Raw genomic sequence first — 25,627 nt, 5'->3', positions numbered from 1 at the left:
CTTCAGGCAAAAACTAATACTTAAACACTTTTATTAGACATAACTGGTTTTTAACTAGGCATAGTGGTGCATGCCTGTAATCCCAGAGACTCAAGAGGCTGTGGAAGAAGAATTTCAAGTTCAAAGCCAGCCTCCACAACTTGGTGAGGTCTTAAGTAACTTAGCGAGATCCTGTCTCAAATTTTTTAAAAAAAATTCAGAAGGGCTGGGGATGTACTCCAAGGTTAGGTGTCCCTGGGTTTAATCCTTGGTACCAAAAAAATAAATAAATAAATAAATAAATAAAGTAAAAAATAAATGAGAGAGAAAGAGAGGGAAAGGGAGAAAGAGACCTGGCTTTAGTCTGCAGGCCAAGTGCTATTTAACAATTCAACAAATATTTATCATCTGCCATTTACCAAAAAAATGTGATCTCTGCCCTGATGGAGCCTTTGCTCTAATGGAGAGCAGATGTCAGTTGTGTATGTAATCACACAAAGAAAATATCTTAGAAATAACCCATAATATTATAAAAGAGCCTATCAGGGGACCTATCTTGGTTCAGGAAGTGTCAGGAAAGTTTTCCCCAAGTGACACCTGAGCTGAGGTCTCAGAGGGAAATAAGAGTTAACTAGGTACAGAAGAAACTTCCAGATACAAGGACCAATAAATGAAAGACTCATGACTTAAATAATTACTGATGTGAGTACTGGGAAGCTCCCACTGCTACTTAAGCTTTCACAGAAGACCAGTTTATTAGTCATATTCCATGCAATTCACATCAAGTGGCAATGTCCTTTACTAGACAACCTCACTGATGCCAAACAGTGATATCTAAATATTAAAAGTAAATACAAGACAGCATATTTTTCTTATGTTTTTTATTTAAAGCTTTTTAACCAGAGCTCCATTTGAAAGACTAAACAACCATGATTTGTATGGTTTACATGCCATCAGAGCATAAAACAATAGTTTGGGGGAGTGGAGTACTACAAACATGAAATCACCAGATTTCCAGATGCTCTTTAGTTTACAAAGACAGGTAGTCTTGATATAAGATGTACATCAATTTATCACATTACCTGGAAAGCAAATATATGACAAGTATTTATCATGGATAAGTGGCATCCAGAAACATGCTCATGGTCATCATCAACAATGTCAAAAATCCTGCTGGACACATTTTACCTGATACATTCAAGATCACCAATAAATAGAAGTAGTCGGAATATCCATACTTCCCTGTTGTACTGCTTTGAGTTTGGCCCAATTCTACCCAGTTAGCATGATTTTACACCCTAGTTACAGTTCTTGGGTCAGATAACCCAATTAGAGCCAGTGAGGCATAGGGGAAGTTTATGTGAAAAAATTTTTCTGACTCTTCTTAGGGAGTGCTAGAATTAACACTTTCTCTTGCCATTCAATCATTCAAATGTGTAGTTGGTGACCATTTACAAACATGAAGAAAATTAGTACTTACTGATTTATTTATTTTGGGGGATTGAACCCAGAGGCACACTACCATTGAACAATATCTCAGCCCCCCGCTTTTTTTTTTGCTACCGGGATTGAACTCAGGGACAGTCACCCACTGAGCCACATCCCCAGTCTATTTGTATTTTATTTAGAGACAGGATCTCACTGAGTTGCTTAGCACCTCATCATTGCTGAGGCTGGCTTTGAACTTGTGATCCTCCTGTCTTAGCCTCCAGAGCTGCTGTAATTATAGCATGTGCCACTGCACCCTGCCTCAGCCCTTTCTTAATTTCAAGACAGGATCTCACTAAGTTGCCCAGATTGGCTTTGAACTTGTGATCCTCTTGCCTCAGTCCAAGTAGTTAGGATTACAGCTATGTACCACTGTGCCCAAAGAAAATGAGCCTTAAACTAAAATTTGACATTTGGGAAGGCAGAAGAGAGAAAGGAGATGTCAGGTCCCCAATGATATGACTGAGCTGCTAAAAGTCACCAACACCAAGGCTCACTTTACCTCAGGACTCTCAAGTTGTGTGCTCCTTCAGTGACACATTTTTCTGCAACTTGTGACTGAAAGCAGCCAGTACACCACACTGAATCATCCCAATGATCTCTACTGAGGCCTTCCTTAATCTCTCAAAGTCGAATAGTTTCTCCTTTGTGATCCTAAATTCCTTCTATCTGTCAAAGCCCATACTACAATGGCTTTAAATTTCAGTCTGCTTCCCCAAGAGACTGAACACCTTAAGCAAAGGAGCTCATGTTATTTGCTGCTATGAGTGTAAGACTAAATGTGTGGGACTGCGGTTGTGGCTCAGTGGAAGAGCACTTGCCAAGCACAGGTGAGGCCTGGGTTTGCTTCTCAGCACCACATTAAAAAAATTTAAAAAAAAAAAAGTAAATAAATAAATAAGGTCAAATTCATTAAAAAAAAAAAAAAGGACTAAATGTGTTCAAAAACAACCCATCCTTTCTCCATGAAATCACATGTATTTAACAAAGGGTTTCTAAACCTCCACACTAATGATATTTTGGGCCAGATGATTCTTTGTTATGGAGTATTCTGTGCAATGCATGTTTAACAGCCTGCTCAGCCTCTACCCAGTAGGTACCAGTAACACCATCTCCCCCTATTGTGATGATCAAAAATATCTGTAGGAATTGACAAATAACCCCTAGGAAGAACTATAATCTCCAGTTGAGGACAATTTACTGACCTAACATTAATAACCAAGAGTTTAGAGTTTATTACAAATATCTTCTTGAGCTTTTAAGTCACTGGCACTTTATAGACTTCTTATAAGAACATATTATATCCAACCCTGAATGTGAACAGAAAGAGCTATAGACCCCACAAAGGGCAAATTATATCAGTTTTTTTGTGAAACTATTGGTTTGGTATGTAATAAAGGAGCACTGGAGAAAACTATACCTTTAATGGATCCAGGATGAAATCTCACACACCAAACCTGCTTTGCTCACAAGCCAACCCCTCTCCAGTAACTTCCCATCCAGAAGAGACAAGTCACTTTCATCACTGGAAAAGACGGAAAGGAGGAGAAATGTCTTATCTATCAGGAATAGTGCAGTAGGTGCCCATAACAGAAAAACTTGGCACCAAACTTTTATTACCTCCTCATTTCTTCCCAGTTCCCAATCTAATGCCCAGATGATTTCTCCTCACTTAAAATGAGGTCTTCAAGCTGTTACTAATTATAAACTCCTTCCCAGGAAGGTGTTTTCACTCCGAGTGAACAAGCAGGTACTTGAGCCCACACAACCTCCTTGGCCTCAGGGCAAGTTCTCTGCCTGACATGCTTCTCTAATGGGCAGGATGATGACAAACGGAAGCTGCAGAACTGAGCGAACCATCCAAAAATCTTGTTTGGATGATGAAGTTTTCTGTAATATGTAAAGAATTCAGAAAAATAGTGCAAAATGAATGCACCTCACTGTGATCTGACATACTAGTCCATAAACATTTTTAGTTTCATACCATATTTGTACTTATACCAAATCATTACTTGAATATGTGATTTTGATAAATATGAAAAACACCAATTATACTCATTTTGATTTTCCTTTTCCCCTCTTATGTTAAAGCTAACACAATGTTTGTCTTTGAATCCAGATTATAGTTTTAAATATTAATTTTCATATTTTTTTTTCCTTTTTGTCTTTTTGGTTTTGTTTGTTTGCGGTACTGGGGATTGAAACCAGGGCCCTGAAGCATGCTAGGCAAGTGCTCTACCACTGAGCTACATCCCCAGTCTTTTTTTTTTTTTTTTTTTTTTTAAATACCAGGGATTGAACCCAGGGACTCTTAACTTCTGAGCCACATCCCCAGCCCTTTTCATTTTTTTTAAATTTTGAGACAGGGTCTTGATAAGTTGCTTAAGGCCTCACTAAATTGCTGAGGCTGGCTTTGAACTTGAGATTCTCCTGCCTCAGCCTCTGGAGTCGCTGGGATTATAAGCGTGCATCACCATGTCCAGATTTGTCTTTTATTTTGAGATAGTGTTTCACTAAATTGCTCAGGCTGGCCTTGAACTTGTGATCCTCATATATCAGCTTCCCAAGCAGCTGGGATTACAGGCGTGTGTCACTTAGCCTGGCCTCATATGTATGTTTATTAAATATTTACAAGGTATAGTGATGCATAGTTTGTAATCCCAGCTACTCAGGATGCTGAGACAGGAAGCCAAGCTGGGAAACTTAGTGAGACCATGTCTCAAAAAGAAAAAAGGGCTGGAGATGTAGCTCAGTGGTAGAGCAAAACTGGGCTTAATCGTTGTTTTAGTAAGCTTGATTGCTGCTGTGACCAAAAGATCTGACAAGAACAACAATTAGAAGAGGAAACAATTATTTGGAGCAGATTTAAAGATTCAGAGCAGATTTAAGTAAAGTGGTTCCCTGAGTCCATACAGACTGCCAATTCCATTCCTCAGGGCACCAGATGAGGCAGAACATCTTGGTGGAAGAGTGTGACTGAGGGAAACTGCTCATGTGATGATTAGAAAGCAGAGAGAGAGACTAGGCTATAGAGATTAAAATATATAACCCAAAGGCTTGCCCTCAAGGACCCTCCTCCTCCAGCCACACCATACCTGCCTTCAATTACCACCTAGTTAATCCCTATCAGGGGACTAATTTACTGATTGGGTGAAGGCTCTTCTAACCTGATTATTTTACCTCTAAACCTTCTTGCATTGTCTCACGCATGAGCTTTTGGGGGACACCTCACAACTAAACCATAACAATCATTAATACCACAAAAAAAGTTCTCAAATAAAAGTCTTGATTCCAAACATAAAGAAATTAGTGAGATTCATACTGTTATAATGTAATAATTATAATAATTAAGATCATTAATATGATCAGGAATGTTAACGATTATGGTTTATTTCCTAAGGTACTCTAGGAAATAATATAATCTGGGGCTATTGATCAATCTAGCCATGAATGGACTTTCCCTATTTCCTCTATAGAAAAGAGATTTTTTTTATTTTAAAAAAATAAAGTTTTAAACATAAAAAATTCTCTTGAACCTGTAATGAAAGACCATGATAAGAATTTTTATGATTTTGCTATGTAGAAGGCAATATTCTTCAGATTACCTAGGGATTACTGTGATAGAAAAAAAAAAAAACCCTACTATATTCTAAACACAACCCAAACACGTTTGTGACCAGATCTGTGGGGGATTTGCTATACTGATCAATTCTCTAGATGTTTTATTAATTCAACTTTGACACTAACTGTCAATAAGCCCTATTCATTAAAGGCTCAGTCCCATCAGACTGTCCCCCACCTCAAAAGCCAGTCATAAGTTCCAAGTTGTTTAACCTGTACTTCTGACCAACTGGCTGTCAAGCAAATCATTCCCATGACCTCTGATTTGCTAGGTGGCTCCCAGAACTCAGGGAACCACTTTACTTAAATTTGCCCAATTACTGTAAAAGTACATGAGTTCCCAGATAGTTGGAAGAGCTGAACCAGGCAAACTGTATGGGAAGTGGCGGGAAGCCCACATGCCCTCCTGGGTGTGCCATCCCCCAGACTCCACCACTCAGCTTTCCGAGGGCTGTCCAAACCCCATCTTCAGGAGATTTTATGTAATCTTCATTATATAGCCATAACTGATTAAATTGTTGGTGATTGGTGATCAACACAACCTTCAGACTCTCTCTCTTTCCCCCAATGTCAGAGGGTGAAATTAAAAGTTCCAATCTTCTAATGATAGGGTTGGTTATCCTGGCAACCTGCCCTCATCCAAGGCCATCCAAGAAGCTCCAGTCATCAATCATCTCATTAATATACAAGAACTTTTTTTAGATACTCCAGGGGTTTTAAAAGTTGTGGAGACAAAGACCAAACATGTATTTATTACAGATCACAATATCAAAGATTCCATATCCTAATTAATGTGGAGCTACTTTTCCCTAACTTTATATCCTATCTAATAATCATCTCATCTGTTAAATTCCTATAATATGGTAAATATGCTTATATTATTCAGTTACTCTCTCCCCACACACACACAAAGAAGGTAAACTTTGAAGTAATACTATTATTTCTATTTTTCAGATGAAAACTAACTTTTAGAAAAATTAATTTCTTGCCTGAAGTCTTGTAGCTTGCACGAAACTAAATGTGTTCTTTCTATGAAGTAAAGCAATGGGTATCTTGTCCATCAAACATATGGGGCCAGTATCTGCTTGGCTCTGGTAAGGGCCTCATGACAGATGGCATCACAGTAGCCTACTGATGAAAACTTTGGCAACTGGTGATTTCCAGAAGTGGTGCACAAGGGGTGCACAACGACGTGGTGAACGTAGGATGAGGAAGAAGGATTCGGGGAAGGAGCCAGACTTGCTTATGACAAGTCACTCTCTTTGGAACTGATCAGTCACGTGAGACCTTACTCACTCCCCCAAGACAGCACTGATTCCCTTGTGAGGGTGGAGCCTCCAGAACCTACCTGCTTTGTACAAGGTCCTAACTCTTAAAGATTCCACCACCTCAACACCACCACCCTGGGGACCAAGTCTCCAACACATGAAGCTCTGAGGGACAAACCTCCAAGGTAACAGTGCTTGTTTATATAAAATAGTGTGTAGCAGAGTATTTAATGCAGGAAATCTGTTTTGAAGTCACCTTAGCTCATTCTAATAAACCAGGCACAAAGCCAAGAAACCAAGAAAGACTAGTGCTAAGAGTCAAGCTGATTTATTGACATATGATTTCTAAGATGAGATATAACATATACAGATATAAAATAGTCTCATCTTGAATGTCTGAATCAGAAATCTCGAATATGCCTGTCTCCCTTCTTAAAATGGCACTTGTGTCATTTCTGTTTCATTCCCAACTCTTGCCTACTTGCCTGAAGAATAAAATTGGAGATAGAATCAGAGTGGAGAGAGAAGAAGGATGTTAACATGTAGGGGGAAAATAAGTAAAATGTATAGTTAGGAAAGTATTTTAAAAACACTATTCCTTCATAATACTTTGAACTTTAAATGAAAAGAATAATATAAATGTCATCTTTCAAATCTTGAGGTACCCTGCTTTAAATGCCTTATAAACATAGCTTCTGGGGCTTATTCTGTTCCAGTCAAGGACTTCTCTTTAAAATATTAACACAGATATCAGCAGGAGGTACATGGACTTCATCCAAAGGCTCAAACAGAAGATGAAGAGAAAGTAAAGTATTTATACAATAAGAGTGAAGAAAGAAGGCCAAAGTCTTCATCAATTTATGATTTAACTAAAAGGATATATTTCTGAATTTAATTAACTTCCTTATTTAACATCTACAAAAGCCTATAAACTATATATAGAAATATGTAAGTATAGAAAAATTTAAGAGAAAATAAAAATTGCCCATAGCTCCATTGCCCAAACATAAAACAATCCAGAAATTTATTTTAAGCTTTTTATTTTCACTTCAACATTGGGAAAATATTTTATAAAAGATTTAGATTCTCTCTTTTTTCTTACTACTGTGAAATGATCATTCATTTACATTATTAAATGTTTTCAAAACATAATTAATTATCATTCATAATATCCCATTATTAAGACATGTCATAAACAGTAAACCATTTGCTATTTTGGACATATTTATTTCCTCAGGAGAAATTACCAGAAGTAAGATTGTTGGTTTAAAAAATCTACACTTTTTCTCAGGGTCTTAAAGAATAGTGGTAAATGGTCTTCTTTATTCTTAAATACCTTCTGATTGTGATTTTATGTAATTTTGTTTCTTAATTTTTTGCAGTGTTGAGGCTCAAACCCAAGTCCTAGCACATACTAGGCAAGGATTCTATTACTGAGCTATATCTCCAGCCCTGATTGCCATTTTAACATAAACCTAGGAAATGACCGATAATTGGCGATTATACTCTTATAATTCAGTCATATTAGCAGTTCTGTAATTTCCTTTGTTTTCTTTTGTATTTTCTTACATTTTTCTCTTTCTCTCTTTTTGACTCTCTAGCGAATTGATAGATGGGAACAACACAGCAAGTGTGGGAATAAAGAAAAACAGGCTGTTCAGGTGATCAAGATTTACTCTTATCTAGCACAACAGAGAAAAGAAATTCAGAGGAATGTATGGAGCATCAGACTATTATCATTACTATAATTAAGTATTAATAACAAATGAAAATACTGAATCCAGAAAAAAAAATTAAAAGCATTCTTCCAAATTAAAAACATTTGTCTTTTAACAATGCTAATGGTGTTTGCTTTCCTTTTTTTTGGTACTGAAGATTGAACTCAGGGGCACTTAACCACTGGCACACATATACACCCCCAGTCCTTTTTGTTCTTTATTTTGAGACAGGGTCTCCCTAAATTGCTAGCGCCTCACTAAATTGCTGAAGCTGATTTTGAACTTGCAGTCCTCCTGCCTCAGCCTCCCCAGTTGCTGGAATTACAAGCATGTGCCACTGCACATGGTGCTACATTTCTTCTACTCCATTCTTTGTCTATTCAACAAATATTAAAACAGTCAAAACCAAGTTTTGACAACTTAGAGTAGTCAAAGGTTTCAGAATTACAATATTATGAAAATCTAAGAATTACTAAGAAAGATAACATGGTGCAATGGCAAGAGCTATGTTTTCTGAGTCAGAAGCTGGATTTATCACTAAAAGCTGAATGATTTCAAAAGGTCATTTTAAATCCATAGTATTATAGGCTCTCAATTAAAAAAAAAGGTGGGGTGATATTTATGCTTTATGTCTAACATTAATGTAATGAACATAATATAATATTATAACATGTTTCCATTAGACTCAAAATATTTATTGAGTGCCATTTTGCATCCCAAATATTATTCTAGATACAATAAAGAAAGATGTGCATGCTGTCCAACTTCCTGGAATTTATAAGAGATTGATGAGGATTATGACTCACAAAATTACAACAAATGTTACCAAAGAAAATATACAAGGTGCTAAGAGATCTATAGAACCTGGGATTTAACTATGAAGGGATGAGGGGTTCAGCTTAGGAAGAGTAGATAATAGGAAAAAGGACTGGTATCTTTAAGAGTTATCAATTTGACTGCCAATAGGAATAAAAATAGCAAACAGAACACAATTCACTTTGAGAAACTTATGTGACTCCATTTTTGATAAACCAGCCTCTACCTCAGAGCAAAGCCTGTCCAAGGAAGGGGGCGTGACCCTTGTCCTTGGAAAAACCCATAGAGCACTCCTAGGCACATGCCCACCCTGCTGAGTTGTTTATCTGCAAATAACAGCTGAGTTGTTTATCTGCAGCACCAGGTGTCCCTGACTCATTAGGCTTGGTGAGGACCCATAGCAACCCCCTAGCAACCACCAATCACATGAGACAGGGAAAATACCTGGGATGCCAGATGAACCCCAAGTAGTTTATAGTGGTTGATTAAACATGTTGGGAAACCAAGTAGTTCAGCACGTACACCCCTCGTGGCCTAAACCAATCAGTTCAAAGGAATCCCCCTCTTGTACTAACCAATCACCCCTACCCAACTTGTTCCCGCCAGTGAATGTGCTAATTAATGTTAAGAGTGGTGTGATTTTCCCGCGGTATGGAATGATTTGCTGTGTAATGTTGTGATGCATAGAGTATCCTCCCAAAACCTATAAAATCTCACTGGACAAAGGACTGGGACTCACTCCCTGGGACCGCTGCGTTGAAACAGTTGTGAGTCCAGGCTCAATAAAGACTCTCATGTGATTGCATCGGATTCGGCTCCTGAAGGTCTATTGGGGTCCCACAAATCTGGCATTACAGCTGACTTTTGGAGAGTTAAAAAGTAATAGTTGCCATTATGTAAGAGCTTTGAGATTCCACCAGAAAGGAAAAAAAAATTACATATTTTCTTTAAAAATTGCAGGGGGCTCAGTAGTAGAGAACTTGCCTTGCATGTGTGAGGATCCAGGGTTTGAGCCCCAGCAGCAGGGAGGGGGGAGCCAAGTCCTAAATCACTGGAGACTGACACATGGCAACACTCCGCTGAGCCAAGTAGCAGCTGCTCTCTCATTAGGTGCCTCTGCTTTCCCAACTATCCAGAGGTCTCTAAATCCAGTCCTTTTGGTTTTTTAATGAGGCTTCATTAAGTAATCATAATTGATCACATCACTGGCCTTTGATGATCAATTCAATTTTCATCCTTTGTCCCCTCCCCAGAGGTCAGAGGGCAGGACTGAAAACTCCAATACTTTAATTTTAGGATTGGTTTCCTGGCAAAGAGATCCTCCCTCATCCACCAGCCATAGTCATCTCGTTAGCATACAAAAGACACCATCTAACAGATTGGAACTGTGTACAGGAAATGTAGAGGCCAACCAAATCCATATTTCACAATATCAAAGTGCCAGATGTAGCAGGCCTGGTAAACATCAGCTTAATGGATACACTAAGGAAACCTAGGCAGGGAAATTATATATTTATATTTCCTCCTACGATCCTCCTGCCTCAGCCTCCCAAACTGCTGGGATTATAGGCATGTGCCACTGCACACGGCACTACATTTCTTCTACTTCATTCTTTGTCTATACAACGAAGATTAGAACATAGTCAAAACCCAGTTTTAAAATTTGAGTTAACTTTCTGGAAACAGTGTGGAAAGTGGATTGTAAAAAGTACCTGGAAAAACTGAAGAATAGAAAAGTATCAATTCAGCTTCTATTTTCAAGTTTCAGATGAAAATCAAGAGTAAATTTTAAATTTTGTGCAGAACAGGTTCTCCTCTGATAAAACAAAGGCACTGTGACTCTAACTCTTAAAAAATAACAGTGTTACTTGGAAAAAAAATTGACCAAAATTATTCTAACACAAATGGGAAAAATCTTTCATAAAAAGTGAAAAACCAGATGATAAAACCTGAGTGATCAAAACTTCCCGTACGTTACAAAAAAGCCTTCCCTTACTCAACACAGCACATCCTAGAATTATTCAAATAAACTCAAACTCAGACACACTAAAAAAAAAGAAAAGGTTATAACTCAGAATGACCCATGAGGCTTATTTCCTGTTATATTCTGTCCCTTTATAATTCTATTTGAATACATTTCAGCAATGATTCATCTTGTAAGTCTGCCAGAAGCCTTTCCTCCCGAGCGACTGGTTGTACTTCACGTACTCCAGCAGAACACAACTGAGAACTTTCTCAGAACGCTCCCAGTTACCATATTTGTGGCTCAAAAACTTCACTATTTTTTATGCCTACCTAAATATCCTGTGCAAACAGTTAAACTTAATTTAAAACACCAAAGGAGCATTACTAAGTGATTCCTTTGGCCTGCATTTTGGGGACCTGGCCTCCTTCAGTGAGCCCTCCTGCCTGGGGTCTGTGTAAGCCCCATGTCCAGAGTGAGTCACCACCTTCCAGAGACAGCCAGCTGCAGTGGGCACCAGGGCACATCCGACAACACAGCACACTCTTGTTTGATGTTTCCTATGCCCTAAAGTATTAGTGAGGTTTAGTCAAGACCACTGTGTGTGATTGTAGTTTCCCCCTTGCTCCCCACCTTGCCCAGCCCCACCTCAAGGCTCAGATCCAAAGTCCATGATGAGCTGAGTTAAAGTAATAGTAATAGCTGATATTTACTGAGTTAATATGTATTTATTCATTTAATCCTACAACAACCCTAGAAGATAAATGGAGAAGTTATCCTTGGCACAAATAAGGACACTGGGGCATACGGTGATAAGTAACAGCCATCACAAAATAGCTCCAGAGAACATACATTTTTTGTTTTTTGTTATTGTTTTGGGTGTTGTCTGCTACTGGGGACTAAGCCCAGCAGTGCTTTATCATGGAGCTAAGTCCCTATCCTCTTTCATTTTTTGAGACAGGATCTAAGTTTCTGAGCCTGGCCTCCAATTTGTGATCCTCTTGCCTCAGCCTCCCGAGTCACTGGGATTACAGGTATGTGTTACTGTGCCCAGTTTGGAGCCCATACTTTTAATCCCTGTACAATAAGCCTTCTGAAGTACTTGGACTCACCCTTTCTATGTATTACTTAAGGCTTTAATGGATGTGTCTTCTTCTAGGAGACCTTGAGTCTGCCATGAAAATAGGCCCCTGATGGACCCATCTATCAATTCCAGCATGCAAAACTGCATAGCAGTAACCGTGACTGAGGTAGAAGCTGGGACCCTTGCTTTCTGCTTTCCTCAATTTCTGGGCAACAACCCCAGAGTTCTTCCTTGTCCTTGTTTCATCTTCATGGAATCAGATTGACAACTGGACTTGTGCTTTTCCTACTTAATGCCATTTTGCAGACAATGATCTGATAGCAGAGGAATCTTCCTCTTCATTGGGTTGGAAACAGAAAGGGAAAAAAAACCCTCTTTTCCACAAAAGTATCTTGAGGAGTCTTGGTTTGCAGTGAGGACCAGTTGTTACTAGGATCCAAATTTTCCAGTTAAACTCGCATCTATTTTTCCCCCTAGAGACAGTTTATTTAGCCAAATTCATGGAGTCATCTCTTGAACTGTCCTTCTTCTCAGCTCTTTGATTTCCATACAAGTTGCATATCCTACCTATAAATGACTTGAATTTATCCATTTCCCTCCATACTCATCCTCAATAATCTTGCTAAGGCCACCATCATCTATCACCTGAATTACTAAAACACGCATTCTACCTGGTTTCCCTGACTCCCACTTGCGCCATTTTCCTCTCGGTTTTTGCACTCTATCCAAAAACCTTTGAGCCAGGCACAGTAGTGCATGCCTATAATCCCACTACTCGGAAAGCTGAGGCAGGAGGATTGCAAGTTTGAGATCAGCCTGGGCATCTGAGAGAGACTCTGTCTCAAAATTTTAAAAAGACAAAATAAAAAGGGCTAAAGATATAGCTCAGTGGTGGGTTGCCCCTGGGTTCAATCTCCAGTGAAAGGAGAGGCGGGAGGGGAAGAAAGAAGGGAAAAGGAAGAGAAGGCAAAGGAGAGGAAGAGGAGGAGGAAGGAGGACTGGAAGGGAGAAACTTGGCAGAATGCAAATGTGGTCAAGGTATGTCTGTGCATAAGATCTTTTAATGTCTCTCCATTTCTTTTAAGATAAAGCAAAACATTTCAACATTGTTTTGAATGACCTGACCTTAGTGTCTTTCCAAAAGCATCTTTCATAATCCTTCCCCAAAAGTGACCTTTCTTTCTCTTCCATTGAACCATTCTTAGTTTTGCTAATTTTTCTTCTTGCCTAATGATGTTTCCACGGCTCTTCCCCATACTTCTCACTGTCCTTTCTTTGCCAGGCTGTCCCCTCCATATTTTGTGTGCTTGCATATGGCCGTCTTTCCCCATTGTTTTCAGGAATGGTTGCATTTTAATTGTTATTCCTGTCTAGTTTGTATATCTGGCTGCACTGCAAGTTATACAAACTATAAACTTTATTTTTATTACTCTTGTCTCCCTAGCACTCATTACAGTGCCAGACAACTAATAGGCACTTGATAATCATTTATTGAATGAGTGAGCACATTCCATCTACCACATGATAAATTAAATGTTCCCACGGATCTATTTGGAAGTTAAACTTTCAAATTAAGTCCAAAAGTTTGTTGGTACTTTAAGAATTTGTTCCATTTTTTCCACTTATTGATTTAGATATGTAATATATTTTCATACATTCATCTCTTCCTTTGCTCTCTGCTAACTGCTTCTGGATTTCTCAAAGTTATTCAAGCAAATAGGAATATAAAGTAAAAACCATGATTTTGGGTGGAAAAGTTAGAAATGGCATTAGGAGAATTAGAAATTGGAAAATAGAAAAAGCAAATGATATTTATAAAATGTCAACATATTAATTGATATTTACTAAGTGCCCAACAACAGTCTTAGTTGACACCCCTAAAATATGTCTATTTCCTTTATGAATGAAGCAACTTTTCAGAGTGGTTTTCTCTCAATGTCCCTGATAGAGAAGGATATTGACAGCCCTGCAGATACTTCTGTCTGCAGAATCAAGTTCAAACATTGACTTCAATGTTTAATTTCTAGCACTAGTAGAATAGCTTTTTATTTGTTTGTTCATTTTGTTTTGAGGAATTTTACCCAATAGATTAGATGCTATGGACAGAACAATAATTTTTGAGGCACTGTGAGTCTTACAAAAGGTTTGGAGTTATATTAGTGTCTTTCTAAAGAGAAGAGTGTGGATATAGGTAACTATCCAGAGCTGGGAGCAGTAGGCAGCCCAGGGGAGTTGGGGTGCCCCTAGGCAGACTCTTGAGGCAGCACTGAGTTAAGGACACTCAGCTTTAGGTTACTAACAAAGTTTCAAGATAAGCCTTAACTGGCAGCTGATCCAGGATACTTAAATGGGCCCAAAGTAGTACTTTGCTATTAGAACCTCTTAGTAGCCCAAGCACAGGAAAGCCTTTCAGGTGAGATTTTTGCCCTTTTTAGAACCATTGTAACAACACATACTAAGATAAGGCAAATATGAAACAATGGTAACATTAAAGTCAGCAAAAACAATAATACATTTATGTCCCCAAGTCTTCATGCATGGAGTTATAAAAAAGAATTTTGAGGAAATATGTACTACATGTTTAAAGTAAACAAAGAATTATTTCACAAAGATAACCAATTAAGGGCTGTGAACTCACAGAGTTGAAAGGAAAAAAATGAAACATCTAAAACTGAAAACTTGAAGATGGTGCAGTGGTACACATCTGTCTGTAATCGCAGTGATTCAGAAGGCTGAGACAAGAGGATCACAAATTCAAGGCCCCCCGGAGCAACTTAGCGAGATCTTGTCTCAAAATTTTTAAAAATAATGAAATAAAAATGAAAATATAAGTTGAAATAATAAAAAAAAAAACTCGACCAGTGGGTTAAGCAGTAAATATAACTAAAGAGATTAATGATGATATATCTTGAGAAATTTCATGGAATGCTTACCAAAGAAAACTAGATATGGAAAATGTGAAAGAGGGTTACAGGATAGAAAGAAGTTCACCTAGACCCTGATAGAGCTCTAGAGAAGAAAACAGAAAGGAAGAAAGGAAAAATTGAAATTCATAAAGAATGTAATGTTGAAATCTAAAAAAACAAGAATATCCACAGATTTAGGAGTCTGAACATGGATAACCTAATCATACTGAGCTACCTCTCCCCAGTCTTTCTCTTATTGGAATAGTCTTGTTTTTATTTATTTGTTTTAATTTTTTCATAAGTGATAAAAAAAATACTAAAGTACAGAAAAAGAATAGTCACAATTTGTGGCCAACATATAAGTATATAATCATAAATGTTCAACATTTTCTGGTTTAAGAAATAAATCTGGTATTTTGGAACAGTGTTGAATAAAGTTTTTCTTGCCTATTTAATTGATCCAGTGCAATTTTGCTTTTATGCCTCTGTTTTAGTCAGCTTTTTCACTGCTGTGACTGAAAGACCCAACTAACACAATTGTAGAGGAGTGAAAGTTTATTATTTGAGGGCTCACAGTTTCAGAGGTATTTCTATAGAAAGCTGGCTCCATTTCTTGGGGCTTGAGGTGAGGAAGAATATCATGGAGGAAGAGTGTGGCAGAGGGAAGCAGCTCACACAGGGAATAGGAATCAGAGAGTTGAGGTTTCTGTTTCCAGATACAAATATCTACCCCATAGTCAGGCCTTCAATTTTCACCTCCTTCAGCCACACCCCACCTGCCTCCAGTTAGCACTCAGTTAATCCCATGAGGATTAATTCACTGATTATGTTAAGGTTGTAACCCAATCATTTCTCTTCCAAACCTTTTTGCCTTGCCTTACATGTGAGATTTTGGGGAACACCATATCTAAACCATAAAAACCTCCTAACATAAGGTACAGAATAGACCCACTTTTTCTATTTTCTGAAAGGCTTTGTATAAGAGTGCTTCTGTTTCTTTTCTAAATGTTGAGTAGAAGTAGAACTTATCAACAAAAGGCATCTGAGCCTAGAATTTTCTTTGTGCGCAAGTGTTTTGACTAATATTCCCTTTCTTCATAATACCATTTTATTAAATGTTGATACCTGAAACATCTATAGTCATGTCTTCTTTCTCATTTCTGAGAATTCCTTTACTTTTTTTATTGAATGAATCCTAAGAGGTGTTGGCAGTTAATTTCATTGGTTTTAAAAAGAACGAATTATTGCTTGGTAAATAATAACTGTGTATCTGTTTTCTATTCTATTAAAAATTTCCCATTTATTTTTCTTCCTTTTGCTACCTGGGAGTTTAATTTTCTGCTCTTTTTCTAATTACTAGCATTGTTGGGTCAATGATTGATGAAGATAATCTATCTTCATCAGTTCCAAAAGTTCAAAGAATTTCTTGGATTTAGCTCAGTGGTAGAGCACTTGCCTAGCACAAGCAGGATCCCCATTACTGATAGATAGATAAATAGATAGATAGATAGATAGATAGATAGATAGATAGATAGATAGATAGATATAGATAAACAGATTGATTCTTGTCATCCAAAATAGATCAAGAATGACTATTAACACCACTTGTGTTCCACATTGTACTGGAAATCACCTTCAGTGCAATAGACATGAAAAAGAAATGAGAGGTATAAAGATTGACATGGAAATGTAAAATTGTATTACTCATAGATAATCTGGGTGCTCATTAGACAAATCTAAAAGAATTTATGGAAAAACCCTTAAAAATTAGTAAGAGAAACTAGTAATGCCTCCAGATACAAAATCCATATTCAAAAACCAACTGAGATTTTATGCAACAGGAAAACTGCTAGAAAATTAAATTTTAAAGAGATAACATTTCACACCAATAAACATTTAATCATCAAAAACTTAATTCAGAATATATATAAAAATAGCTTCCACACATGATTGAGAACAAGCAAATAACTCAATAGTACAGTAGGTAAAGAAGAGAACATGCACTTAGCTAAAGAGAACATTTAAATGACAACAAACATAAAGACATACTGTATCTTTTTATAGCCATCAGGGGAGGGCATTTAAAAACCCTATGAAATTCAACTACACAATCTCCCCATTGGCAAAAAGTTTAAAGTACTAACAATCCTATGAAGATGTGGAGTCACAGGAACTCTTATAGACAGCAGATGGGAGCATAAATTGAATCCAGTAATTTGGACAATTGTTTGGCTTTATCCACTATTATTGATGTTATGACTTAGAATTCAAGCATATAGTGCATCAACAGATACATACAAGAATGTTTTCAGCAGCATTGTTCCATTTTCAAAATCTGGCATTAGCCCCTATCCCTATCAGTAATAGAATGGATAAACACACAGTGACACAATTACACGATGAAATGCTATACAAGAATGAAAGTGGACACACTGAATTGAGTACAAAATATAGAATGAATTTTGAAGCAAATTGAGGGTGTCAAATGGCAAAACTGCAACAATTTAGTTTAAAGATTTTAATTGGCTTTATTTTCAATTCTGGAATTAAATGACACTTCATTGTATAAAATGGAATCCCTCACCCTTCTTCCTCTCCCCACCCCCTATTTTCTTCTTCCTTCCTTCCTTCCTTCCTTCCTTCCTCCCTTCCTTCCTTCCTTCCTTCCTTCCTTCCTTCCTTCCTTCCTTCCTTCCTTCCTTCCTTCCTCCCTTCCTTCCTCCCTTCCTTCCTCTTTCTTTTTCAGCACTCCAGATCAAATCCTACATGTTAGGCAAATGTTCTACCACTGAGTAACATCCTCAGCCCTGGAATAAGCGTTTTCATGGCCTTAGCAAAGGAGGTTGGTTGTATTGACAGAGAAGAGTTTAAAGAAAGCATAGACAAAAGCAAGAAGTGGACTTGATTAGTAGGTCCTTCTTGATCTGGACCCTGCCTTTCTACCCAGACTTGGTTCCCATGGTAGTCCTCTCAGATGTGATGTGCCAGATGTGACCTCATGAGGTCCACTCTCACTGTGCTTCTGGTCCGCTGTCTTACATATGTTATTTCTTTGTAAAACTCTCACTGGATACCTCCTCAACTCCCTGGACTTCCACACGTTGCTGGCCTTTTTACTTCCCTGGACTTGTACTCCTTTAGATGGCTCTGAACCCCAGAGATAGATCCAGTTTTGGTGTTTTTTGTTTGTTTGTTTGTTTGTTTTGACACAGTGATTAAAAACCCAGGGATGCTTAACCACTGAGCCACATCCTCTGTCCTTTTTATTTTATTATTTTTTTTTTATTTTGAGAGAGGGCCTCACTAAATTGGTGAGGCTAGCTTTGAACTCTTGGGTCTTCCAAGCCACTGGGATTATAGACATGGGCCACCACTCCCAGCTCTAGATCCCATTCTTATGAAGCATCTCAGCACCTGTAATTTGGAACATTAATTTGACTTTGCTTAAATTATGATAAAATACTATTTGCCTACCTTCTCTCCCAAACTCTAAGTTCCAGGAGGGCAGGGATAAGGGCAACTCGTTCACTGCTATCAGTCTGGCCACAAGCATGGCTCCTGGAATGCTCCATGAATGTTGAATGAATGAATAAATGGAGAAATAGATGAATACACAATGGGGAGACTTTGTAGCTTCCTCCACCACTTTTCTTCCTAGGTCTTACAAGGGTAACTGAAGCTAAGGTAATAAAAGGTGTAGAACTCACAACATGATTCCAATTTGGGGACACAAACACTTCCTATACAAAAGCACACTTAAGAAATCTGAATAAGAATTTAATTTTCACAGTGAGGAAAAGTTTATTTTCATACAAGTTGACTTGGGGCTAGCCAATAGTGAGGGCTTCGTTTTCTCCCTCTTCCTCACTCAGGATTTAAAGTCCTATGTCCCACTTTCAGTCATTGTTTTCATATTCTATCTAGATATATTTTAATTTTTTTAAAAATTCTGTAAATTCTTCTCTCTTGTGACTTCCATTGAATATTATATATTTCAAATAAGCCTTTGCTGATGACATTATACTCTTTGCTGTTTACTTCACATGGCAAACCTGGTCATTTGTCTAGAATGAAAAGTTTCATCTTTACAATTTGTATCCCAAATGTGTCACATTACCTTTGATTCACTCTCTATTCACTCTTCCCTTCTCAAAATGACTTTTAGAAACTCATTCTTCTCATAAGTCAATAGAAAAATTCTAAGAAGTGGAATGAAACTTAAAAGAAAAGTCAAATGAAGCATCTTCACAAAACACCCCCATCAACAGAGTATTACTCCCCCATATGTACAGGATCATTGTCTCGAAAAAGCAAAAGGCAAAGCAAAACAAAACAAAAACAAAAAGCCTTGATTAACTTTCCTTAAATTAATCTCTCATAAATCCCACTATTTTTTCCTCCAGAAGTGTTCCTATTATAGAGTATTACAGTAAATATGGATAAAATTTGACCACATTAAGAAAAACAGTCTTTATTGCTTTTGTTTTAATGGAAGCCTAAAGAATGTTCAACAAGATTATATTCACAATTGCTGTAGGTAATAGGGCATCTTAAAAAACTTTTGAAATATTAAAATGAATAATTTAAAGCAGAAATACACACACATATATAAAATGATGGGAAATGCAAATTAATGCCTACATCAATAAATAATAACTAGAAAAATTCTAAATTGAAAGTGATATATCAGAAAAACACAGCTTACCATTTAAAATAAGCTCAGTAAAATCTTATATAAATGTAAAGCAATAATTATGGTCAAGAGCAGAGATCCAACAAGCTGAAGGTATTTATATGTACATCACTCTGGTAATCTAACCTGAGGCCATAACACCCTAAGATAAAGGAATTTCTGTCTGAAAATTCACATTTAATGACAAAATTTACAATCTGTAAAGAGACTAAATGCCAAAGAAAAACAGTTCTGTGTCCTTGATTTCTGTGTGAGAGTTCCATGCACCTATGGGACTACCAGAAAGCAAGTCAGAATATGTAGCCTGTGCTTTTAATGGATATGTCTATTTTAATGAGTACATAAAAGCTCCAATTCTCCATTCATCAGAACACTTCAGGAATTAAGGTCACTATTAGTATTACTTGCCATATTAGAGAACATGTGTTTCCCATATAAGGAGACTTCTGCCAATGTTTCCAAGAAAAAAAAAAACCCTAAATGCACATGTAATTGCTTGTACTGTCTTCCACTGTTTATACCCCACTCATTCCCTCCTCTCACTCTTAGCTCTGTTCCTGCATTCAGCATATGTTAGTAACAGCTCAATAGAACTTTATGCTTCTTTGCTTAGGGCATCTTCTCTTTTTTCTGGGCCTTACTCAAAACTGGCAGCCTTTCAGATCACCTGGTAAATAGCCAAAGCAGGAAAGACAAAGTGGGTACAAGCTCCTTCCAAAGCATTCCAAGTGTGGGGACTCTTTCTTAGTGGTACAGGGCCAAAAGTACAGTAAGTTGCTTTTCCCTTTGGTGGGCATATCTTGATATCTCCAAGGTACACTTTCAGTGTGGGAACAGGATCTGACATCAAAGTTGTCTGGCCTTCCGCTGGTTCAAGGGAATCTGCTAATGTAAACAATTACGTTTGGGAATTGACTAAGGGCTTTTTCCCCTGATGACTTAAGTAAGACCTCTGATTACTAGACCTGGAGTTTTTATGCTTTATGTTATGTGGTTGCTCCACTCCCAATTTTTTCCTAGAGAACTCATCCACAATCGGGTATACCCAGAGAGTTCTTCCAAGCAGACCAGTCTGATGATTGTGCCAATCTCACTTCCTATTATGGTCTTGCCTGGACTCTGCCACTCCCATGCGCAGAACAGTGCACTTGAATGCAGTATTTCATATCAGGGTTTCTGGCTTAGAGAGAACAATGTTTTAAACCAGACACTTTAAAGATCTACAATTCCTTCAACATATATTTCAGGTGTTTGGTGAAAAAAACTATCATCTAGACCCTCTAGACTTGGTTATTTCTATCATTTCTAAAATTAGACATTTCTATTATCCTAACACGTCAACTTTTTTGACTATTGGATATACTTTTATGTGTGTGTTTATGTATGTGTGTTAGCCAAGACAAGGGTTGTTAAAATAAACCCAGTTGGTCTATCAACCCAGTTGGTCTATTTCATATAAAACTGTGGTATGAACCATGCTGACAACTTCAGGAAACCTAAAATCATCCTGACCAAGCAGTCACAAAATCCATTCGTACATAGGTGTACTTCCCACTTTGGGGTTAACAGACATTGGCATGTTCTTGCCCACCACTTTGTGTGTGTGTGTGTGTTTATATTTATGTAAAATTTCACTTTCAAAGATTGATTTTATACTCTGGGTCATGCAAGGGAATGATTCAAGTCAATGGTCCGTAGATGAAACCAAATGGGGCATTAAGATTGTTGACTTTTTATCTCAGTGGTTGAAAAGGAAGTAGCTTTTCAGGACACAGAAAAGAATCACTTTTATGTCAAGAAAGGCACCCTGGGGCTGCAGGGTTCAGTGGAGTATTTCTGTAATCCCAGATGCTCAGGAGGCTAAGGCAGGAGGATTTCAAGTTCAAGGCCAGCATCAGCAACTTAGTGAGACTCTGTCTGGAAATAAGAAATTTAAAAAGCTGGGAATATGGCTCAGTGGAAAAGCACCCCTGGCTTCAATCCCTGGAACCAGAAGAAAGGGAAAAAAAAAGAAAGAAAGGAAAGGAAGCAGGGAGAGAGGAAGAAAGGAAAGGTGCACTGGGGCTTTTTGTTTGAAGACACTGACACTGTGGAGTTTGTTGTCATCGCAGCATAACCCAGCCTATGCTGACTTTGAATTCAACAGGTGGTTAAACACTGAGTTTGATTCTTGGTTATTTCAGTTAATTTAATTTAATTTATTTAATTTAATATTTACATGTATAAGACAAAGGTCCCTGAGATTATATTATGCCGCACTCTGGCTGGGCACAAAATATTATTCATCCAATGCCATCAGAAGAAGCCTCCCCACCCTGATATCTTTGAATTCTTTCATTCTTTATATTGCTTCATTGTAGAAACCATTCTAAGTCCCAAACTTTACCTCTGATTGATATTTTTGGGGGCTGACTATAGGCAATAGCTTACCTAGATGATCATCACAGGACATCACACCTTGTATCTCCCCTTTCCCTGAGGATCTATGCCCTGAAATTCCTATCACTATATTTCTTGCTTAGAAATCAGAAACTGACCCTAGAAAACAAGAGGAATTTAGTGGAAGGATATTGGGGATGGCAGGAAATTAGGGACCAGACTTGGTATGGGAAAGAAACTGAGAAAATTCAAAACAAAAAGGAAATGAAGAAACAGGAGGTAATAACCACATGAACGCTGGAAAAGCTGTTGTTCCCATGAGGCCTATGGCTGTTCTCTGCCTTTTTACACCATATGCTAAGACTTCCACGTCTTGGGAATCAGTTCCAATCAATCAGTGAATTTTATATCACAAGCTCACCCACTAGCGTTTCTAGGGAGTAGAAAAGGTCTGGTCTTCCAAGTATAATTCTTAGAGACCAGGATGGGCCTGAAAATTTTCTTCCACCACTATTACACAAAGTGGGAAGGATGTTAAGTCCTCATAGAAATAGGGTTCTGCTAGAGAGAAGAATGGATGCTAGTCAACAGCAAGATCAAAAAAGATAGTTGTCCACCAAGGAAGTGAGAGAAGATTATAATATGGTCCCTCATGAGAGTGGTTTATGGCTTCATTATGTTATTAGGTTATTACAGGAACTCATAAAGTGTTCACTTATCAAATGCAATTTTTTCTTGCAGAGTCATGTAGTTGAAGACACCTTACTAACCTTAATTCAAACAAGGATCTGTCAATGATTAGATGCTTTGGGGCAAGTTCTTTAACATCTTTGGATCTCTGTTACCTTCAGGAATCATCTGGAGATTCTGAGTTAATATGTGTAGAATGCCTGACACACATCCTGCACTGTATAAACATTGGTTTTCATCCCCTCTATATTAGTCATGGTTCTCCAGAGAAACGGAACCAATAATGTGTGTGTGTGTGTGTTTGTGTGTGTTTGTGTGTGTGTGTATGTATAAAGCAATTTATTTTTAAGGAATCGGTTCACACAGTAATGGAAGCTAAAAAGTCCAAAATTTGCAGGGTGGGTAAGCAGGATGGAAACTAGAGATGAGCCAATGGGGCAGTTTAAGTCCAAAGCCATCAGGCTAAAGAACCACGATAAACAAGTGTTATAGTTCAAGTACAAAGGCAGTATATTGCAGAATTTTTTCCTGTTCAGGGGAGGTCAGTCTTTTCTTATACTTAGGTTATCACATGATTGAATGAGGCCTCCCCCCATTATAGAGAGCAATCTGTTTTCCTTAAAGTCTATAATTTAAATGTTAATCTCATCCAAAAATACTGTTTTTGTTGTTCTGGGAATTAAACCCAGGGCCTTGCATATGCTAGGTAACTCTACCAGTGAGCCATAGCCCACTGAAATAGGGTCTAAGTTGCTCACTTAGGTTGGCCTTGAATTTGCAATTCTGCCTTAGCCTCCTAAGCAACATGTACCACCATGCCCAACCCTAAAACACTCTTACAAAAATATCCAGAATAATGTATCTGAGAACTGAACCCAGCCAAGTTTATGTATATACTTAACCATCTCTCTCTGATAGATGTTATTATTCAGGGAAATAGTTCTTTCTCTGACTTCATGAAGTACTTTATAAGGCTATTAAAGCCATTTGGAGAAAGTACCAGAGATAGAGTCTATGGGAGTGATACGGTAGTAGATGTGAAACTTGAAGCAGCAGGTCCCAGTAGTTAGGTACTCAAACTTTAGAAGAGGCTCCTTACCAAGGAATACTCTGCTATAGCAAGAGAAAAGTAAGGTTTGACACCTAAGAAAACAGTAATGTTGCAAACAACAACTTCTATCAATAAATCTTAAATTTGGTCAAAGATGAGTTGATCATCTGTAAACTGGTGATGTCCACTCCTAGAACAATACTAGAAGAGCACTTTGGCCAACCACGGGAAATTGGACACAGGTAAATCGAATGCTCACTGCCAAAGTTCAAATGCATAAGGATGGCAAATGCGAGAAAGATAAGGACCACTCAAAAGGTTTTCTCAGAAGCTTTCTTGAATTCTGGAAGACAAATGGCTCTCTGTAACATGGCATGTACTTAGACATGAATAAATTTTCATAAACAAGAGTCCCATGAAACACAGTCTCCAGTCTAAAGGCAGATAGAGTTCTCAAGAGGTTCTTGGATGAACGTGGTACTAAGAGTGGCTGAAGGTCACAAAGGAAAAGATTATCCAGACCCTATCCAAGAAGAAAGAGAGTAAGCAATAATCTCCTTCTCTTTAACTGTATTTGGTGGTCTCATTAACAATAGATGATCCAAAAAGCCCAAGCCTTAATCTGGGGGAAAAATGATTAAAATAATATCCCTAAATAAAAATGTGTGTAATATTTAGGTTTAACCAAATGAAATTGCTATTATTGGACCATGTTTAACCTATAAAACTGGCGGTTCCTTATGGTTCTGTTTACTATAAGGGTACGTGTTAAAGTGAAGCAAATGAGCATAGCTTCTCCTACGAGTTACATCATCATTCCAAATCCAAGGGAAGATGGCTGAAAATTGTGGATAGGAAGCTGAACTAAGATTTTTGAATACTAACAATTTAACAAAAAAAAATCAGAATTTTGAACTCAGTGGAGCAGATAACAAAAAATGGTGCTGACGAGAGGGTCCTGTCCTTCGCACACATTCACACAATGCGAAGATGTCCTCACTTATCTCTTGCAAACAGGAAACGTGGTTTGGTTAAGCAAGGACAAGACTCTTTGTGAACACATTTAGGGAGTTGGAATAACATACATATGTGCATACGTGTACCTAGGTGTACATGTGTGTGTTTCTGTACGTGTGGGCATAGGAATGTATGTGCACACACATATGTGTAAGTGGAGGTGTGTGTGAGGTAAAATTTTCCAGTCACGATGTGAATAAGATTATCAAGAAGAGAAGATTTATGCTCCATCACTTTATTACTGTAGGTCTAGGTGCTGTCCTCATTAGGTGTATGTGAGGTAATTTTTCCCAGCTGTGATACGAATAAGACTCCAAGGAAGGGAAGGCTTGTGCCTCATTACCTCAGTAGTGCAGATCGAGGAGCTGTGCTAATGTCTCCCATGGGCAAATGAGGCAGTGGCAGAATTGAGTTCCTTCCTTATGAATGGGAAAGAGTCTAAAGTCAGAACCAGGCCCACTTCCCTCCTTTCACCTTCTCCTTGCCAGGTCTCTACTCCCTCTTTTCCTAGGTCCCTTTCCAGAAGTATAGGAGCAAGCAAAACCTTTCATACGGGAGATGCTGGCTGCCCTCTGGAGAAGTTGCTCCTGCTCCAGTTAACTAATGGTTTCTGCAAATCTCCCCCAGCCTCTGTGTTGCCACCTGCTAACTAATACACTGGTTCCTCATAGTTCCTAGAACCAGTTCAATGGCTTTGCTATGCAGCTTTCAAGTTTCCTCAGTGGTATACATTACTTTTAAACAAGGAAACTTAGTATATAAATTCTTAAATAAATCAATAGAGAAAAAAATAATTCTACAAAGCCCAAAGACTTGATTCTAAGGAATTCTTAAAAACGAGGTCACATATTTCCCCAAAGCTCTCATTATCTAAGTCTATTATATCATAAAAGATTTATTTTTTTTTGCACTGCAAATACCATTTCCAAACAGAAGCCTAGGTTTGGTATTGCT

At 37.9% G+C, this 25,627-nt stretch overlaps 1 protein-coding gene across 1 annotated transcript in view; it reads right to left on the bottom strand.

Moving 5' to 3' along the window:
- Nucleotides 1–2,918: 2,918 nt before the first annotated feature.
- The window catches only part of Odr4 (odr-4 GPCR localization factor homolog), a 135,378-nt gene continuing 112,669 nt past the window's right edge, over nucleotides 2,919–25,627 (bottom strand). The window contains exon 14 of the mRNA XM_078022493.1: nucleotides 2,919–2,992. Coding sequence (XP_077878619.1) covers nucleotides 2,934–2,992 — 59 coding nt within the window. The 3' untranslated portion in view covers nucleotides 2,919–2,933. The remainder of the gene's footprint in view (nucleotides 2,993–25,627) is intronic.

Source organism: Ictidomys tridecemlineatus, chromosome 10 (genome assembly GCF_052094955.1).
Source record: "Ictidomys tridecemlineatus isolate mIctTri1 chromosome 10, mIctTri1.hap1, whole genome shotgun sequence".
NCBI classification, from domain to species: domain Eukaryota; kingdom Metazoa; phylum Chordata; class Mammalia; order Rodentia; family Sciuridae; genus Ictidomys; species Ictidomys tridecemlineatus.
This window is presented reverse-complemented; position numbering and strand designations above follow the sequence as displayed.